The sequence below is a fragment of the Lepisosteus platostomus genome, chromosome 8 (assembly GCF_059453375.1).
Source record: "Lepisosteus platostomus isolate fLepPlt1 chromosome 8, fLepPlt1.hap1, whole genome shotgun sequence".
NCBI lineage: Eukaryota > Metazoa > Chordata > Actinopteri > Semionotiformes > Lepisosteidae > Lepisosteus > Lepisosteus platostomus.
In genome coordinates, this window is record NC_142618.1 from 4005815 (window position 1) to 4026328 (window position 20514).

Sequence of the window (20514 nt, forward strand, 5' to 3'; positions counted from 1 at the left end):
ACTTAAAAGTGTCCTCTAAACAGCAAAAATTGGGTTATGTGAAAAGACAAATTCCTAACACAAGAAATTGTATATGGCTAATAAAGTAAAAGTGATCTCTTATCTTGGAATTGAGTTATGCAACAAAAACATCTCTTATGATACTGATTCAAATTATATTTTCTGTGTTATTGAGATTCTGTTGCGATTATGTAACTATGAGCATTTGTTAAACCTCAATGTGCATTTTCCATTGTAGCACTGCTTTAATTGTAGCATCTGTTCTAGTGAAACAACTTTGAAAATAAAATAATTTTTGGAATTACTAGTTCTTTTTGTTTTGCTATAAGACATTAAGTACATCTACAATGGTTTAAAGTAAGAAAAGGTGTTTATCAACAAGAGCTCTTTCAGTCTTATTAATTCAATAGGCCAGATTTGACACAGTATATGGTTATTGGACACAAATCCAAAGATATGTTTATCAGTAACCTATCTTTTCTTCTTTTAAAAGAAGCTTGTTTTTTCAAAAGTTTTGTTTTTCCACTCAAAGGACAGTATGATCTCTCTTCAAGTCCAACCTTAAAAAGATCCTGTGATCTTGCAAGGTTTTATTTAGTTTAAGGCTATCCCTTTGGTATGTGTGACATTGAAGCTTCATTTCTATTGATTAGTCACCTTTTTGAAGGAAACTCAATAACACAATGTTCTTGAGGAATCTTCTCCTCTCACCTCCTTCAGACATGACCACATATGACAACATCTCAGTTTCTAATTAGAACTGTCGATATCCAAGTATTCATAAATGTTGACAACTCTCTTTTGCTTAATAAACTTCTGGTCAAATAAACCATGATTAAATCCAGTTTACACTACACATTGTTTTTTTGTTTCATTAATGACCTAAAACATAATCACAAATGCAACAGTCCAGTTCTGTGGAAAGAAAGTTGTCAGTTTGGAGACTTGAGATGTGGAAGTAGTCTACATGATATGAACTTGGGCTGACCTGCTAAAGCTTTTAACAGGCTGTAACTTGTAATTATTTCTCTGTAAAGGTGGTACTCATTTATAGAAAACAACAACAAAAATTAGATATTAATAGATGAGGGTACTGAAAAATACTATTAATACTGATGTGGCAAAACTTGCACGTTCAACACATTAATATTGATATATGCAGTTAAAAATAAAACTGACAGAATCGTTTGAAAGCCATTATAAGACACAAGGCCAAGGTTTTAGCCCTCTGAATATAAGTGGCTGTGTCATGAATACCTGCACAGGCAGTGACCAGTCTTAACTTGGTGCTTAACAGGCAAGTACCCGTCATTCCAGTGGATGTGCTTTGTCACTGTTCAGCACTGAATGAATTGAGAATGATGGATGAACCTGACTTCACTGTGGATTTAGACTGATTACCTTCACGTGCAGTCAGCGATGAGTAAAGGAACTGTGAAATCGACACAAGGGCCACTGCAAAGAAACAATTAGATCCCCGAGTATCGAGACAGAGCTTTCAGCTACAGTTCTGGATCTGCTAAATGGATTCATTAACATCTAATCATCCCTTTTCTGACCACATCATCCAGTACAGGGACTCGGGGCAGCCACAGCCTATCCTGGCAAATAACAGCTGATAGGCAGAATACACCTGGAAAGGCCGCCAGTCCATCACAGGGCAGACACAGACACAGACATGCACACTCACACCAGGGCCAGAAGCCACTTAGCCTTCCAGTATGTTTGCAGACTGTGGGAGGAAACCGGAGCACCTGGAGGAAACCCGTGCTAACACAGAGAGAACGGGCTATTCAAACTCCACACAGACAGCACCTCAGGTCCAGAATTGAACCCAGGGCCCCAGAGCGCTGAGGCAACCATGCTGACCACTGTGCCGCCCGCGACCCAAAATCAATCTGGTGGGAGTCATTCCTCTTACATTTCTGGTGTTATTGACAAGTGGAGGGCTTTCAGCAAGGCGGAATACGTCACCTGCTCCACGTGGCACCTCATCTCGGCCCACTCCACCTCCCAGGCGGCCTTCTCGTTGGCGTAGGCTTGCTGCAGCTCGTGGCGCCGCTGCTGCTCGTCCTGCAGCTCCGAGCGGAGCTCCTCCAGCAGGGCCTTCAGAGCCTGCAGCACCTTCCTGTTCTCACCCACCTGCAGAACCACAGAACACGGTTCTGATGACAGCAGTCATCACAAACCTGCAGTGATCAGCTAAAATGAACAACATGAATCCCTCCTCCATTTCCGGCGGATGCCTGCACTTTCTCTCTGCCTCCATCTCAGTCTCAGTCTCAGCTGTATTGATATCCTCTCCTGAAAGTGCATTACTGTATGTTGCAAGAGTTATGAGGCATGAGTAGCATGGTAGGAGTATGTGCTCCTCATATAAGTACAGAATCAATACAAAAATGCTGCAAAGTCTTGACATTTTGGAGTGAAGTATTCAAGCTACTTCCCTTTTCTAAGAGCTTATCAAACAAAAATACGAGACCATAAAGACAGCTTTCAGTTTTTCTTCTTAAATTACAGCTTTAAATAATCAACATTTTGCAAAAAGGCAAAGCATAAGGGTTTATTAATTGTTGAAAAAAGATATGTTTAGTATAGCTCTACACTAGTTTATCTGGACTTATTTACATTTCACTGATTTGGTTGACTTATTGTACAACTGCCATATTCAATATAAAGAAACAAGTGGAGCATTGGAGACAGTCAGGGAAGGACTACAGCTCCCAGAATCCTTAGCAATGTGGTCAGAAAGTACGTAAAGCAGGAAGAACCTATAAGCCTTTGCTGTTCTGGGTGGTCAGACAGAGAGCTTGGAGGGAGAGGATGTGGTGGGAGAAAAGCCCAACGGAAGACTTTACTTGCTGTCAGAAGCTGATAAAAAAGGATAAAAAGTGACTATTATTCCTGTAGCTACCTTGACGTGAGAAGAAAAGTCTTCACGGTTTGGTCTTTGTTTTATGGATCAGAAGCAGAATAGCTACCTGACCATGAAATGTTTTAAAAAGACAAATCCAGAGAGCTCTGAACAAGGAGCTAGATTTGATTATATGTAGGTTGTCTGACCTATGATGCACCCCTTTATGAGGTTTAAAAGCCTCCATTGCATCTGACTTCTTTCCACACAAGAGAACACGCTCAAAAGAGTCCGGCTGCTGGTCCCTACACCCCAAAGAGTCACCACGTCACAGTCCCGCAGCCTCTGTAGGTCTCTTGAGAACAGAAGCACAAGCAAACAACCAGCCTCAGATTCCTTGGACTGCAGATCCTCACTGACGGACTGGGCCCTGCAGCCAGTCTGGACAGGGCACAACCGTGTCTCCAGTTTCTACGGTGCCTAAAGAATTCCGGTACGGGGAAGCGGCTGCTCACGAACATTTACCGCAGCACTACAGAAAGTGTCCTCACTAGTGGCATCACTGTGTGGAACGGCAATCCCACCAGACATGACAAAGACGCTTTACAACTTTTCACAACTCGTTGTCTCAGAAAAGCTGAAAGCATCGCTAAAGACAACATCCTGGTTTCTCACTTTTCTGCCCTATTCCCTCTGGTAAGTGTTATAGGAGCATAAAGGCACGAACCTCCAAATTCAGAGACAGTTTCTTCCCGCAAGCTGTCATATTACTGAACTGTACCCCATCACAGACTCACACTGTTTTTTTCCTCTTCTCACACTGATTGTGCTGATTTTATTTTTAAGTTGAATGCTATTTAACTTGTTCTTGTTGTTGCGTCTCTGTGTTTTGGTGGTTCCTTAATGTCTTTGTATAAGCATTTCATTGCACTTGTGCATATGACAAATAAACCAAACTGATCAAAGGGTTGTGGCAACAGCACAGAGGACTATAGGATGTGACTGACCATCAATCGGTGAGATTCACACCATCCGCTGTCACAATGAAGCCCAATCCATCCCGGACACAGACTGTTCTCCCCACCGCGCTCTGGCAAGTGGTACCACACCGTTAAAGCCCGGACCACTAGACTCAAGAACAGCTTCTATCCCACTGCAGTGCACATCCTCAACAGATAACTGCCCAGTGCCTCAGTATTCAACACACCTCTGCATTCTGACCTTTTGACTTGGCTTCCATGTAGTTATTGTTCTGTTCCTTTATTGTCTGTACCTACTGTCACTATTTATTATTTACCGTTCTGTAATGTACTGTCTATATTGTGTGGTGTTGTCTGGTGCACTGTGTTGTTTGTTGTACAGTACTGCGCATGTCCTGAGAGAACTGTGCGAACAAGAATCCCAATTAACATCGTACAGTACATACAGTACAGTATGGCAAAATACACATCTCTATATAATCAGGCCAGTTACTTCAAATGCATTATTGAGAGCTAAGCTGGAATGAAACTCTGCAGACACAGCAGCCCTGACCTTGAACTGGGCATCAGTGAGAAAGCAGCCCTGGATGTTTTAAGCCAGACTGGAAAGGACAGACCTGGAATTTCAAACACAGCCTTTTATCCATCAAGGACACATAGCTGGGACTGAGGCACAGTACCTGCTTTTGCTGCTGGATGAGCTCTGGGGTCTGCAGAGGTGGTCCCTGGTCACTGCTCTCCCCTGAGAGAAAATATTCGCTTTCCTCGCAATCCTTCTGTTCCAAGAGCAGGTTCAGTTCGGGCATACTGTCGAACTTCTCATACTGGAAAAAAATACAATTCACAAGCAGGGTCAGAGAGATTCTAAGAAAATGATCTAATGCACTCTTACGACTTTTGCTGTTATGTGAATTAAGTAAGACTATCTGTAAAAGCTGCACTTGTGCTTCTACAAAGCTAAGATGCCAGTGATGCTAGAAATAGATACACTACAGATTGCACTCTTGTTGACCTGCTATGAGGACAGTGGACTAATATGACATATTGAATGTGTTCAAAATTTATTATGAACTTGGATACGCTTTTGAATTTTGCATTAGTTTTGGGGAAAATGTTAGCTTTAATATTTTTTTTCTTACTTATTTCCTAATAAGGATACGATTTACCAGCAATCGGTGAGATTCACACATCCGCTGTTGCATTGAAGCCCGACCCATCATTCAAGATCACAACCATTCCAGCCATAAACTGTTCTCCCCTCTGCGCTCTGGCAAGCGGTACCGCACTGTTAAAGCTGGACCACTAGACTCAAGAACAGCTTCTATCCCACAGCAGTGCACATCCTCTACAGCTCAGGGCCTCAGACTCAATGCACGTCTACACTTCGCACTTTTTGCAGGGTCTACCTGTTTTGTTTTTCACCACTACATACTTATTCTTCTCCACAACAACAAATTTAGTGTTCTGGTTGTTATTATTTATTATGTTTGTAATGTAAACCGTCGGCACTGTTTGTTTTCATCTGCTCCACCATGTCGCCTGCTGTACTGTGCAAGTCCCGAGCGATTGTCTGGAATAAGGATTCCAATGTACTGTACTTGTACATGTGGCAATAAACCTTTTGATTTGCCGAATTATGCCAAAGAATAAACAATAAAAAACAAACATAAGAATAAATATGCACCCACTGTAAAATAATGACCCCCTTATGTGATGTGAGATGGATACTGGGTGGGTGAAAAGCCGCCACATTTATGAAAAAGGCAAAATAATAATAAAAATAGAACGGTTTTCAAATCCAATCCCTTGTGTGCTCATGCCTGACACCATGTGAAGCAGTGAGGATGGGATCCCAAACCCCAGTGCGCCGGGGGCCACTCGCCTCCATGAGGTCGTCCTCCTCGTCCTCGTCGAGCGGCTTGCCCTGTCTCCAGTGCTTGAGCAGCCACTGCAGCTTGACGTAGGAGACGAAGGTGTGGTGGCGGAAGAGCCGGACCTCCTCCCGCAGCAGGCCCTTCTCCTGGGCCCAGGCCCTCTCCTGCAGCTTGCCCTGGAGGCACAGGCCCTGGAGCTCGCTCTCCTTCCGCAGCACGGCCTTCCGGTGCTCCTCTTCCAGCTGGGCAGCGGGGGGGGAAAGCGGGACCGTCAGCGTTTCTCCCGCCCCCGACCCGACTTCTGCAGGGCGGGCCGGGCCGCCGCGGGAGTCGGCGTACGGAGGCCGGGCCTCGCGCCGTGTGCGGAGGGGGGGTGGTGGTTCTGTTCAGGGTTCAAAGCGCCGCGGGAGAGCACGGAGACGGGGGGCTGCCGCGGCTGCCCTGAGGAACACGCCGTCGGCCGTGCCCGTGTCTCGCCGGCTGCGGTGTCTGCCTGAGGCGGCGGGAGGGCGGCGGTACCTGCAGGATGCGGCTGGCGTTGAGGTCCTGCTCCTCCTGCCGCAGTCTCCTCTCCTGCTCCAGTCGGGCCTGGATCTCCCTCACTGGACTACCCGCCTCCGATACAACAGGGGCGTCCCTGAGCTAACCCCCAAGGGAAGGACGACAGGTTACCTTCACAGGAACTTTTTGACGTTTTTACTTCAGCTGCAGCAAATTTTGTCCGCCACTTTTTAAAAAAAAAATTCCTATGACTCCCATTAACTGTACACTACGCTGCTTATGTATTTTCCACATGCAAAAATACAGGAATCTCATTCATGGCGATCGTGTGAGTGAATCAATCAATAGAACAGAGTCAACAGAAGCGCAGACCAACATGAGATGCTATTTTAATGTATTTTATGTATTTTATGATCATATTTTGATGTTCCCTGCTAACCACAGACGGATAATCCTTTCAATTTCTTATAAGACTGTGTTTCTGTTCTTGTAGCCGAAGTGATTTTTGTGCCAGAGGCAATATTATATTCAAGAAGCTTATTTTTGGAGATTATATTGACAGCAGGATCCACTATAATTTTAATAAGGTACTTATTATCAGTACAATAATAAAATAAATATTACAAAAGGTTGTGGTATGCTCAAAGAAAACATTGTAACTTTATGCCTCCCTTTTGCACTCACCTGGGAATTCAGAATTGATCTGATCACTAAGGTCCAATGATATTGTCAGCTGAGAAAAGTACTCACAATTGACTCATACCTTGTCAACTGCATATGACAACCCTATGATCTGTTTGTGGATTCGGAGAGGTTACTGGGATCATGTCCATAGGTTAACAGTGGCAGCCACTAACTCCGCTGGATTTAATGCAAAAAACCCCAAAAAACTCTATTACAATCATCGTGTACCCCAGCTTCAGCTGCTGGCTCAACAGTAGTTAGTAAAAGGGATAGTGGTTTCTCTGGATTCTAGTTGTGTGTGTTATTTTGTAATGGAAAAACACACAGTACACATAAGAGGAAAGGGATGACATTAAGCCAGCTGCAGAATGATGGCATGCAGGGCCATTAATGCCAGCTTTCAAAAGCAGCTCATCTCCCTTCATAGTAATATCACTGGGCAGCGTTATGATCGTGCAGTGTTTTTAGATCTGTGCTTCTGCTTGCTGTTACAGCAAGACCAGTGTGAGTAATCCTCAAATCCACCAACACAACGCTTTTTTCCCCACGGCAAATTTTCACAATAAAATTCCTTATATCCGCCTTGTTTCCAAATAACGCAGCCGAGAAGGTTCTGGATAAAAGGGTTAGACGAGTAAGCCAAGGTCAACCACTGCCCGTGTCACTGCCAGCTGCTCCACAGACGGAATGGAAGGAGGCCACTGTCAGTGTGTGCTGATGCTGCCAGGGTTCGGGCTCCACCCTTGTGTTAGCACTAGAGGTGGACAGATTCGTTTTTCACGGGGGTATCTGACTTGAACGCATCACTGACTTTCCACCTACGACTATAGGTAAGGTGATATCAAATCCAAAAGTTATTAAATAAACCTATATATTATGGAGTATTTAATATAATGTTTTATTGAACTTGGAGTTGAAGTTCCAAAGTGTTTCAGGACTTTATGAGACCTTATTCTACAATGAATAATTGTTTCATTTACAGCACAGTGCGTGGCATTTTCCCCCAAAACGTTTTACTGTTCGTGCATGTATTAAGGAGAACGGAAAAGCCAATGCACCAATGAAAAACAGGGATACATTTTGTAATGCTTATGAAACACAACTCAAAAGGTAAAATTGATCACATTGCTTAATTTACTTTTTTAACGTAAATTAATCTTTTCACGGTAAAATGCAATGAAGGATATCATCAGCTAGCATTTTGCTATAAACTTCTCTCATTCTCCCAAGGAAATTTCCTCTCCTGCTGGCTATACCAGCTGTACATACTTGAGGCTCTCTGTCACACAGTGTTAACAATGTTCTGCTTTTTGCATTCCTAATTATTTCCCGTACAAATGTATACTCGATCTTCATGGGGTCACGGTCACACAGCTAGGAAAGTCAGCGCAACCTGTTGTTCTTCCTGTCTGACTTGATAGGAAAAACCTGACGTTTGAGTGGGAGCTGTGTCAGCATGCATTTGCTGCAAAGCAATACAGAAAGGTTAATTCCACACTGAGAAACAGCAAGGAGAAGCAATGTTTCAGCTATAGAGCTTTCTCCAGGTGTGTGAGAGTGGAGAGAGGTGATAATATGTGAAATGGCATTGTTCCTTTACAAATATGCAGTCTATTTTTATCAAGTTGCCCACTGACAAATAACTATAACTCTCTGCTTCTTGCTACACTCTCCTTACTATTTTCTGTGATACGGCAGAATCGATTTCTTGTGAACATGAGTGCTTCAGAGGAAATTAGTAACTTGGGAATTGGGCAAAAACCCAGCCTGTCCTCTTTTAACTTATTGCTTCTTTCAGTTTCAGGAAATATTTTCACCCAGAAAAGTGTCCCTGTTTGAGTATTCGAGTTTTGATTAGCAATATTCACTTTAATAAATGGGTATACATCATTTGCAATTCAATAAAACGGGACATCGTTGGAAGGCTGTAAGTAGATCTGAAAGGCACTGTGTGTATATCTTTCCTTGAATCCATGTTAATTACATTTAATGTGAAGTAATCCTTTATAAACCTTTAGGCTTAATAGAACCAGCACTTAGTCGCTCAGCCAAATCTGGTAGACTGTCCCAGATTTTCACATTTGTCTCAATTACTTCAGACTCTGAAGGTTACTCACAGGCTTCTGGATCAAGAGAAATATACATTGTGCTTCAGAGGATAACAGTTTCATTAAGCTAACTGAGGTAAAATGTCAATATAAATAACTGGATATTTTTTAAATGATTATTTAGCCATTTACTTAAAAGTTCCAATAGTTGTGAATTCTGTTGTGTTCGCAATTTCTGTTGGACATTTAACTTTATTATCAACTTCAGAAATGTCCATTGACATACTGTAGTCTTTTCAGAACTCAGCAAATCAAGCAGTGAGGTCAGTTGCTATAAATTCTGGGATATATTCTTTTACTTTAAAATAGGTTACTGTTGTTTCTAGACTTATACAACTAAAGCACTACACCAAAAACATATTGTTTAACATTTGAATTTTTTATATTTTATTAAACAAAATTAGTTTGACATGAACCATGCACTGTCAGCAAACTACCAAGAGTAAGAAAAGCCTTTCAATGTCACTGCGGAGGAGTTTTAACATTTTAATTTATGCTTTTATTCAAATGACTCAACTGCTACAGTTCTCTGTATATACAGTATATACACAGTGTGTACCACTATTCTTTCCTAAATTATCCCTTTTCATCCATACTCTGTGCATGTTCACTGTTTGCTCAAAACTCTGTTTATTCACTTCCTCTCGTCTCTACTGTATACCAGAAGACAGAACAAAGTCAAAATGCTGTGTTTTTTACTCTACTCTTTCTTTTAACATTTCAGTGTGGAATTAACCTCTAACTGTTGCTTTAAATCTAGAATTGATGGCACATATGTTTGGTACTGTATAGTACACATGCAGTACTAAATCAAGCCAGCATTTTGTTTGGATAGGCTGGGTAATGACACAAGGATCCTTGGATAAAACTTGTTTCATCTACCAGCAGAAATTCAGATACCTCAGCAAATAAGTGACTTAAGCAGTGATGTATCTGATGGAGCAATACAGCATAAAAAATAAACACTTATCAATTTAGGTTCAGTTGCTGCACATAGATAGACCTATGCAACAAAGATAAACTGTCAGCAAAATTGTGTACTATTCACCCACCACTTTGTCATGTTTTTTGAAGAAAAAAATGAAAGCCAATATGTTGTATAACCAAAAGTGATATCTTTATCACACAGATAGTTACAAAAATGCAATAAAACAAACCACACAGACATCCTGCCAGCTGTGAAAGTAGGCACAATTTAGACGAGTAAAACCAATTTGAAAATGCAGGACGGCGATCATTTTGAAATATTTTTTTTTTTCCTTTAAGGGAAGTGACACCAAAAGACCTCAAGAAGTCCAGTAGCAAATAAAAATAAGCTGAAAAACAAAACATCCACAAATCATAATATCTACAATAAGAAGCAGTGGCTGAAAGAGCAGAGGATTTTGTGAAGGAGAAACTGAAATCAAACTGAAAGGGATAAAGCGGAGCTGAATTCCTGCCTTTCCGACTGTCTGATTGTCCCTTCATGGTCGATTAAATCCTGTCAGATCTGCAAAGCCCATTGTCTCACAGAGACTTTGCAATTATGTATTTTTTATATAAGGGACAAGTCACTTTTATTTTAATTGAAAAAAAAACATTATTCTGGATTAATTATGTGAGTGACATTTGATTTATTTCTAATCTTGAATACTGCAACTCTTTGAAAAATTAACAGCATAAAACTTCTTTTTATTACTTGATTTTTTTGGGGGGAGAGGTATTTCAGCATGAAGGTAGCCAAAATGCAGTGCACGTGCAGCCAGTTTAGGGCAAATTAACTTTGGCATTGTGCTAAACCTAGTAACAGCTAAAGGTAAAACACAGTCACATTTCTTATCAGTTAATGGGACCAATGAATCGCAAAGATGAAACAAATTTGTAGAATAGAAACTTAACCACACAATCAAACTGAGATAAAACCACCACAAATAGACTCTCTTTTTGGTGGTAGCATAGGCCACGTGAAACTTTTTTCATAGCAATACAGTAAGCCTTAATTGTGTAAACGATCACTTGCGTTTTGCCACTGACACCTCTTTTTCTGCACTTAGGGTCCTGGTGTCTGATTTTCCCAAACTGCGATTTGTGATTTTGAGCTCTGAAACCGTTAAAGGAAGAGTGATGAGGCACTGACCTCTATACTTAAACACTCTGGCCTGTGGTACTTATTGTCTCCTTCGGTTCGCCTGCTTTGGTCAGCACCCAGAGGACCGCTCTGGGTCTCTGGCTCCACGTCACACTCCTGTGTTAGACGCCCCTCCGTCTGATCCCTCAGTGTGGACTGTGGGGGGAGGAGCAGGGGCAGGGGGCAGGGGTGCATGGACGATCGGTAAACAAAGAACGAAGGCCGGGGAGGGCAAATAAAGAAACACAAAAAAACGGGTGAAGAGGACGACTGGAAAAACAGAACAAAACAAAACTATAAGACAAAGAAGAGTGTGAAGAGAAAAAACAACTTGAACACGGTGGCGTAAGAGAGTGATGAGAACAGAACTAAAACGAGGACGAGCAAAATCATGGGCTGAAACATCTGGAAAGAAAACAACAAGGAGAAAGAGAGAGGAAAAAGAATGCAAACACCGGTTATGAGGCGCATGCAATGAGGGATGCATGAGTCAAAACCAACAGCTGGCATACAACCATGACCGAGTTAGAGACGCAGGGCGTGCCCTGGCTCAGTGCCATGCAGACAAGCAGTGCCCAGTGAAGACTCTTGTGGTGGGACTCCTGAGAACATGCAGTAACTTTATTACTCGCATACAATCATCAGCATCATTAACTATAGGGCAAGAAGGGCTTGGTGTAGTCCTCCTACCAATTAAACTGTAAGACTCATTCAAAATTCCAGCTGAAAATGAAGAGGTTGCTCCTCAAAAGAGAAGACGGCTGTGTGACTTAACAGAGAGTCTTGTGAACTCAAAACTTCTTGGGGTTAGTTTATACCAGGGGTCTCAAACACGCGGCCCGCAACGGCTCACGTGGACTAACAAAAAGTTACCAATAAAATTCAGTCGTTGTGGTCATCTGATACATTTTTTTGTTCTAGAGATTCATTTCCTGTTTCAATCATCGCCTTGGAAATATTGGAGCGCCCTCGCCGGGTGACGAAGCGGAGGCGCACCCGACTCCTGCATGCGCCGCGGTGCAGGCTGGGAACTGTAGCCGGAAGATGGTCCGTGGGCCTGCAGAGTGACCACTAGGCCATCCTGCTGATGGAAATAGTGACTATGAAACCTAATGTAAATAGTAGTTAATTGTTTACTCCTGTTTTGTCCCATGTCTTGTAACCACCTTTAACCAGCATACGGGTCCTATTCATAGCCCTTGTGAGTTTGTTAATCCGAGGAGCTGGTGTGTACGTCTCTGTTGCCTGATTGCTGGCTGACAGAGTGCTGTTAGTAAATAGAGTAGACGGACAGAAAAAAAAGGTTTCCGAGGTTAGTCTCTGCATCTGCTAGAAACATACCAATGATTGGCAGTACGTACAGTACGTATGGAAACAGTTTTTCTCGTCAATGAAGATCAACAAATCAGTTTTATGGTCAAGACTCACTGATGAACATTTCTGAGCAACATTGCGATTGGCTACTTCACATGTTCTTAGGCCTAATGTTGACGTTCTGGTCTCTGCAAAACGCTGTCAACAAGGCAGCCAGAATGAAGAACGTCAGGAATAACCTCACATGATGTCGAGGACGTTGAGTAAAGTTAACCAACGTGTTTCAAATAAAAATTTCAGTTTCAATTAAGTTTTTAATATTTGATGCATTTTGTATGTGTATGAATGCGGCCCGCCGATTAGCGCATTTTATCTAATGCGGCCCCCACATTCATTTGAGTTTGAGACCCCTGGTTTATACAAACAACCATATGTATATACCATTTTAATGTTTTCCACAAATAATTAGCAGGTATGGGCTGGAAACACAGATATTTACAAATCATCAATGTCAATTACATGTTCCTTTCCTTAAAATTCAAATGCAGATCCCTAATATAGCAACATCTTGTCCAAGCCTGCTGTTTTAAAGAATCGCTTCATCCACTCATGTTTCATGCTTTCGTGATCGTGGTGAGCTCAGTTTGTTGTTCTTTACAGAACTTTACAGTCTTTGTTTCTTTCCCATACATTACTGAGGATGGAAAAACCAGATTTGCTTTTGAGAGTGTGAGAGTTCAGTGGAAACCTCTGGGGGAATAAGCCACTGGCCTCAGTCACCTGACCAGTTGCTGCGTGACAATTGGTCAGGTGACAGTTTAAAAATGAGGAAGTGGGGGCTTTTTCTGCTGTGCTGGCAGTGTCTGTCAACTGGAGGCCAGAGAGCAGATCCTCTGTGAGCAGCCTGGCCCGAGGGGGAGGGATTCACCAAGAAACCATGAGTTTTGAGATTCTGAGCAGTGTTTGGAAGTCTCAAGAGAGATTTGAGACCGCTGAAGGTTTTGAGAAGGGTCATAGTGAGAGACCAATCTAGAGATTGTTTGGAAGCCAGTAAGCAGATCAGTTTCCTGGTATGACAGTCAGGGACAGTTTAGTGAGTATCTCAAGAGGAGCATAGGTTTTGTTTAGATTTGTTTATGTGGTTGCGGTGATGGCTGATTTTAGCCTGTGTGGTCTGTTCAGGACCGGCCTGGTTTAAAGATTCTGTTATGGCATGCCCAGTGGGCTGTGACAGTGGATACCAATATTTACCTGCTCTCATCATATGCAGTTTAACATATTTTAAAAAATGTTCTATAGTGTCATCCTGCAGCATTGACATGCAGAAAAGAAGCACTTACTGTAGCTTCAATTTAGAAGGTATTCACTGATACAGTACCTTTAAATATCATTCACACAAATTTAGGGATATACTTTTTAAATTAATAACAGCATTGTTCTATATATAAATGTAAAATAAAGGTTAACAATACAAAGCTCACCTCAGATAGAAAACAAGAAAATTTAAAAGTGATTCTTTAAGTTCAGCAGATTGGGCAAGTGCGACTTGGTTACACCATGCCTCAAGCAGAAGTACATGGACTGCGAATATCAAGTTCGAAACTATGGAACTGAAGATTTCCCAGTGCTTTAGCCGAGACTGATCCTACATCTACAGCAGACTGAAGTACACTCGCTTCTTTTCAGCACTGGGAGATCTTGTTGCTCTTTAAGCACAGGAAGAAAAAGAGCTATACCAAGCACTTATGGCATAGAGTAAGCAACAGAAGAAGCAGCTAAGACAAGCAGCAGGAACAGCATGGTGGAAACCATATTGCAGAAAAGCACAGCCTGACGGTTGGAGGTCTGCAGTGTGGCCACTTCTCTTGAAGGTTTGAATCGACCTTACCATTTATACATCAACAGAGAGGAAACACACTGACGATACGGGAGGCCATCAGGGTGAATGTGATTATTCAATTTTCTTTTCATACGGAGATCAACTACCTTAGAAGTTTGTTTCATTGTTATCTTTTGGACATGATATTCTGACTTCTAAATTGTGTCAGGTAATACTCATTATCGCAGAAATCAGCCTCTGAAAAATAATATTAGTCAATGTTTCTTTTTTATCCTGAAATTTCTTTTGAAGAATAAAAAGACAGTGGGCAAGCAGCCACATTAGGAAGACAACTTGACAATGCTCTGTCCAATGGTGAAATTTATCTACAGCAGTAAAACAAAATACAAAACAAGAACATGTTGTAAGAATAAAATATCAATTGACAACAAATGTAATGATGCTTCCAAAAGACAAACACAAGAAAACACCTGCGCAGTAGAACTACTTATTTTTGTTTAACGGTGTGTTTAGAGCTAAATAATGCAAGACTGTAAAATCCCTTTGCAAACAATTTTTGGTTAAAAATGTTCACAACCCAATTCAAGTAAGGATCTTTGTTTTTGAAAATAGATTTTACATTTCAATTGTCAAGTTAATATTGTATATACCCTAAAACAAAAGAAACTTAAGGTTTTTATTCCATGTCAATAAAGAGGTAAAAAAGATTCTGAATAATTTTGGTAAAATAATTTCAGGGTTAATGTGCAGGACTTGCTTGTCGGTGTCCTCCATGACCATGTCTTGCTGACGGATGCTTCCAAGTTCCACTTCAATTCGAAAGGATAAATTCCCGCATAAAATTAAGACCCGAATCGTGTGAAACATCTCCGGGACATGGCGGATAGTCAGGTGTGTCAAAACAAAGCCCACCATGAGCAGGGTATTATCACCAACCCCCAAGCTCAATGCTGCCAGGGGCGAGCACAAGAGAGACTGAAACTTTCTTGTGATTTCTTCCTCTGAACTGGTTTACACAGGAGACGGTCGGGTTCGAACGAAAAAGGTTGTTTAAGTTTGAAAAGAAATTTGAGTGAGGTTTCTTTTACTTAAGATTCATGTTTTATTATAACAGTGGCAGCTTCTTTATTTGTGGCCGCCTACGTTTCACATGGGGAGCACATGCTTTTACTACCACTAACAACATACAGTAAGACCTCGGTATTTGAGAGGGCGAGGCCCCTTGCAGGACCAATGAATGGCGAATTTGCAAAGATGGGACCTGAAACCTTATGGGGAAAATAGGTATGATTCTGTGGCAAGAACTGTTTTTGCCCCTCTACAGTATAATTCATGTTAATGCATTGGGAAAACAGATCTATCAGATCACTGTTTTATTATATCTCACCCTGTATGACAGTTTTTTCATCTTTCAATCTTTCTTTAGTTTTTATATCTTGTTTTTATTATAATAACTGTAGTGCTGATGTACTGTCATGAAGTTGACTGCAGCACAGTAATGACAGACAGGAATATAAATTGTGTGCTCACTCCCTTCCCTCTCAAACAACTCACCCTCTTGACCCTGCAGTTTAATTACAGTATTTCTTTTCATTTCTCTTGTTATTCCTTGCTGCGAGACACATGAGAGCTAAGACTGTGGTAACTTAGGGGACGTTGGAGGGCTTTTAAAATGATTCTTTGATTTCGTAGCACAACGCTAAGTCACATACAGGCATAGCCCACGATGCACTTCTACATAAACATGATAACTCTGCTCACGAAGTTGTGTTTCTAATACAAAGACCGACGCAGGCTGGGTGATTTACAGTAGATCTGCAAGATGAAGCTACTTTGCTGCCTGTGAAACGGCAAATTTGGTCCGTGAACGCAGAAATTGTGATCCCTAAAGATTTCACGCGAATAGGCGTCATCGCAAATATAGCACTCGCAAATATCGAGGTTTTGCTGTATCTGGATTTCATATATCAAGTGCACTGAATTTATGCTGACCAAGAAAAAGGCGTAGTCACCTAGACACTTCAGTGCCACTTTTAGCCATTCATATATGTTTAGCTGCTACTATAGATCCTAATCGAATCACAAGTAGTGGTAAAGAAAGGCACAAGACCATCTCTGTCCTTAAAATGACTTCACTAAAAGGAAATCATTTCAAACAAATCAGCTCATTTTCATATGGGATGTAGCTATTTTTTTGTATTAATGAGCAGAAGCCATCTGCAGGCCTTTTTCGAAAGTAAACCGTAACAAAAAAAGAAGCAGAAACAGCACGTCTTGCACTGCCTCCTCCACGTTCTTCTGCCGGGGAGGCAGCGTGGGTCCTCTAATGAAACGGAATAAAAAGCGCTTGCCTACCTGGAAGTCAGCGATGAGGTCCTTCCCTAAGGTGCCAATAGGCGAGTCTCGTGACATTGAGGTGACCCCAGACAGGAAGCTGGCTGACTCCGTGAGGTTTGGCATGGGGGAGAGGTCATCCACCTGTTCCCTGAGGCCATCGCCGATGTGGTCCACTTTCTCCATGAAGGTATGCAGCTCTGTCCTGAAGGCTTTCATGCGGGCATTGATGGCATCCAGTAGCTGAGGCTCTGTCTTGCCCTCTGCTGAATTCCCATCCCCTCTGAACTCCTCCTCAAGGGCAGTCCCAGTCATCACCAGCACCTTCGCATCATAAATTAGGCTGTCGGTGTCTACGATAAGGCGATCTACGGTTTTCCCAAGCCGCTCTGCTTCACGTTTCACGTTGGCTAAAGTCTCCGTGTCTTCCTTCTTCTGCTGGACGAGCTCCACCGCGCTCAAGTCACTCATCTCCGAGGGCTTGCCACTCCCAAACCCCGAGGTCTTCTCGAACAGGTCCTCGGAGTCACTCTCCCCACCCACCGGCCCTTCCCTCTTAGGGTGCAGAAAGAGCGACCGCCCCATCGTTTCCTCTTCCTCGCCGTCCTTCTTGCCCGCGTCGCTCTCCGCGTCGCTGTCTCGCGGGCTGGCCGTGCGCAGGCCGAGATGGGAGACCAAGTCGTACCGCTGCGCGTTAGAGATCAGGACACGGTTTTCGTACTGCAGCTTCATCACCTTCCCGCTCAGCTCGTTGATCTGCAAGCGGGCTGCTTTCAGTTCCTCCTGCAGCAACCCTCCCCCACTAGCCCCGCCGGCGCTGCCTCCGTTCGGCGATCTGGGGACCCCATCTTCCTCCGCCCACCTGGCCTCCTGGCTCGGTCCGAACTTGAAGCGGTTCAGCTCGGTGGTCAGCTGTCTGTTGTGGTCCTCTATCTCGGAGATGGATCGCCGGAGCAACTCGGCCTCTTCCTCCACGAACTGCAGGTGGCGCCGGAGCTCTGCAGCGGACTCCAGGGAGTCCCCGTAGGGGGACGTGGGCACGCTGGAGATGTGCTCCCTCCCGAGGCAATCCTTTTCGTACTGACAGCGAAGGTCCTCGTTCTCAGCCCTCAGCCCCCGGTTCTCCACTTCCAGCTCCACGATCTTCCTCCCTAGGATGTTCGCTTCCTCCTCCACCAGCTTGAGGCGCAGCTTCAGCTCGGCCTCCCGGGTGCTGGGCGGGCCTCCGCACTCCCCTGTGGGCAGAGGGCTGTCGACATCCCCGTAAACCGACTTGTACTTCTGCAGCTCCTGCTCCAGCTCGTCCTTCTCCCGGCCCAGTTTCGCCATTTTCTTGCGCATCAGAGCTGACTCCTCCTTGGAAAACTGGAGTTGGCACTTGAGGTCCGCGCTGTCCTCCTAGAGGGAAAAGGACGACGACGAGCGAAAGCCGCTGTTAAACAGAGACGACAGTCGACCCAAATATAGTGAACTGTACAGATTCTGTTGTATGAACTCATTATTCTGATATTAGGGAATATAAATCAATTATCATAAATACTGAGAAGTATTAAATAAGAAACAAATCATTTGAGAATTACATTTAACTACACATTGAAACCTGTTATCACCCAACCAAAGACATTTAAATACTAAGGTGGGACAATTTTCTCAGTGAATGAGTTTAACGCTTTACGTGGCGGGTCCTCCATTATCTGCTAGCTATGCTCGCGCCCAGTGGAGCGCAGACACTACAAGAGCATTTATTTCTCTCTGGGAAATCATATTGCACTCGGCAAGAAGTGCTGCTTGTGTTTGGGGATTTGGGGGATTACGTTGTACACCCCAATCCAGTGCATCCCAGAAGTGCTCTACTGGGCTCATGCTGGGTGAATGGATATGGCGATAAGTCTGTCTCATTGTGAAACACAAAAGATGGAGGTTCTTGTTGGGTTCTAGGGGTGAGGACGTCAGTCACGGGTGGAGCGTTTCTTTTTACACCGCAGCTGCAGACAGATCGGTGTGCACACAAGTGTCAGTCGAACCCGGACACTGATATTCCTACGTTCAGCATCCCAGTAGCCTCTAGCCTTCTAGCTAGTGCCAGCTGGATCAGTGCACATTTCCCCTGGCTTGTTCGCTTGATCACAGGCCTTGCAAGTCACCAAGATGAGTTTTTCACGTCTGGTTAATTGATTGTTTGGAGATTAACTGAATGAAATGATTTTTTACTGATAATTTGTGAATGTATACTTCTGCGGTGAAATTGGAAACAAAAGCCTCTGTTTTCAGGATAGTTTAGTCGTTGGGATAATTTTCCTTTGGTGCCTGTCAAGGAATAATGGATAAAATACAGAAATTTACTTCTATTTTACCTCACACAGTACACATCATTTTGGTTATTTGATAGAAATAAACATAGCTCTTTAAAGCACAATATACTCAGACAATAAACAGTGAACTCACATTTTGCCTTTACACATATCATACTCATGTCTAATAGGAGTACAATTTATTTAGGACATTAAACAGCTGCTGCACTTCTCTTCTTGTAGTTCAGTTTTAGAAGAGCCTTACAGTAAAAGTGATTTGCAGACCATCTCTACAATCAGAAATAGTAACTTGTCAATGAAGGCCATTTTACATCCACTACAATGACACTTTAAATCTTTGCAGAAAATTAAAATGTTTCTTTTCCTGACAGAATGAAACCAACCTGAGCTAATGACTTCTTCTCCTTGTGCATTTCCCGACTCCCTCGTCTCTTCAAGGAGCTCTGGAAAATATAAACGCAAGAAATAAAAGCCAAAGGGTATATATTTTAATTCACTTTCATTTCAAATGCACACTTGTACAATTGACAAAACTGCCTTTGAGGCAGACAGCTCTACTGTTATTTCTCAAGGGAATTTATTTCATGGAATTGTAAGGATTTCTGTAGAAAACACTCAAGATTGGGCTTAGTGACAAATGAATCAAGAAAGAATCATTATATATGCACAATGAATTGGGTAAATGTTAAGCTTTAAAGAAATAATGCTGTGGCTCCTCAGCCAAGCCAATTTGTATTTTACTCTTTCTTTGTACTTTGCTGGGTGGAATGAACCTGTACTCTTCTGGCACACTGAGGTACGTTCCCTCTCTCTATTTAGGGTAGTATTGTGTAGGAGACAAAGTACGCAGATGACCTAACAGAGGATTAGGCCCATACATTAGCTATTACTTAAAAACATCCAACTAATTTACACTTTTCACTACCCATGCGATTGGAAAGCGAATTAGCGCTACCAAAACATGTAATAAAAAGAAGACAGTAATGAAATGATACAATTGCCTATATATGTACTATACTATACACTATATACTGTATGTGTACATAAGTACTAAGCAAGATTATTATGGCTGAACGCTGCTACTTTCATCTAGACAGCACACAGATAGGACCCATATAGGGGATACGATGTCTTTTCAACAGCTTCTTAAGTTTCTACTCCTATACTTGAAAAGTAGAAAGGAGAAAGCACTGCTTTGGCTGTACAGCTTTTTTTCAATTGTGTGGCAGAGTAAGAAAGAGCAGAGATGTTATGGGGTGGGCAAGAGGGGCAAGAGAGGGAAAGTTGATAAAGAAACAGGATTCCAGGAAATGTGCGAAAAGCTGAAATCTGGAAATGAGTGGAGAGACTGAGAAACAGTTAAATAAGAGGATAAGTTGGTGTGTCTTCCTGGAGTCAGAGTACTTGATACCCTGGGAAAGGATGCAGACACTTACACTTGGGGGTGATAAATAATTATTGACTAAACCGCTCGGTCAAATCCTGATTTTCACCAGTTTTTTAACCCCCCCATTTGTAACAATATTTTATTTATATGCAAAGGGGTATTTTCACTAATACAGCACTACTATTTATATGGGCACAGCTGGTAAAGGACTGTTAG

General features: G+C 42.6%; 1 protein-coding gene across 3 annotated transcripts in view; it reads right to left on the minus strand.

Annotated features, from left to right (window-relative positions):
• Positions 1 to 20514, minus strand: part of mtcl1 (microtubule crosslinking factor 1) — a 72799-nt gene that overhangs the window by 13756 nt on the left and 38529 nt on the right. For 2 of the 3 annotated variants that reach the window (XM_088642084.1, XM_088642086.1), the window contains exons 4-10: positions 19295 to 19354; positions 16621 to 17997; positions 11121 to 11267; positions 6228 to 6350; positions 5717 to 5950; positions 4515 to 4658; positions 1975 to 2142 (exon numbers count right to left, since the gene is read on the minus strand). In XM_088642084.1, the coding sequence (XP_088498210.1) occupies positions 1975 to 2142; positions 4515 to 4658; positions 5717 to 5950; positions 6228 to 6350; positions 11121 to 11267; positions 16621 to 17997; positions 19295 to 19354 (2253 nt within the window). The remainder of the gene's footprint in view (positions 1 to 1974; positions 2143 to 4514; positions 4659 to 5716; positions 5951 to 6227; positions 6351 to 11120; positions 11268 to 16620; positions 17998 to 19294; positions 19355 to 20514) is intronic. The other variant, XM_088642085.1, reaches the window with a different exon arrangement.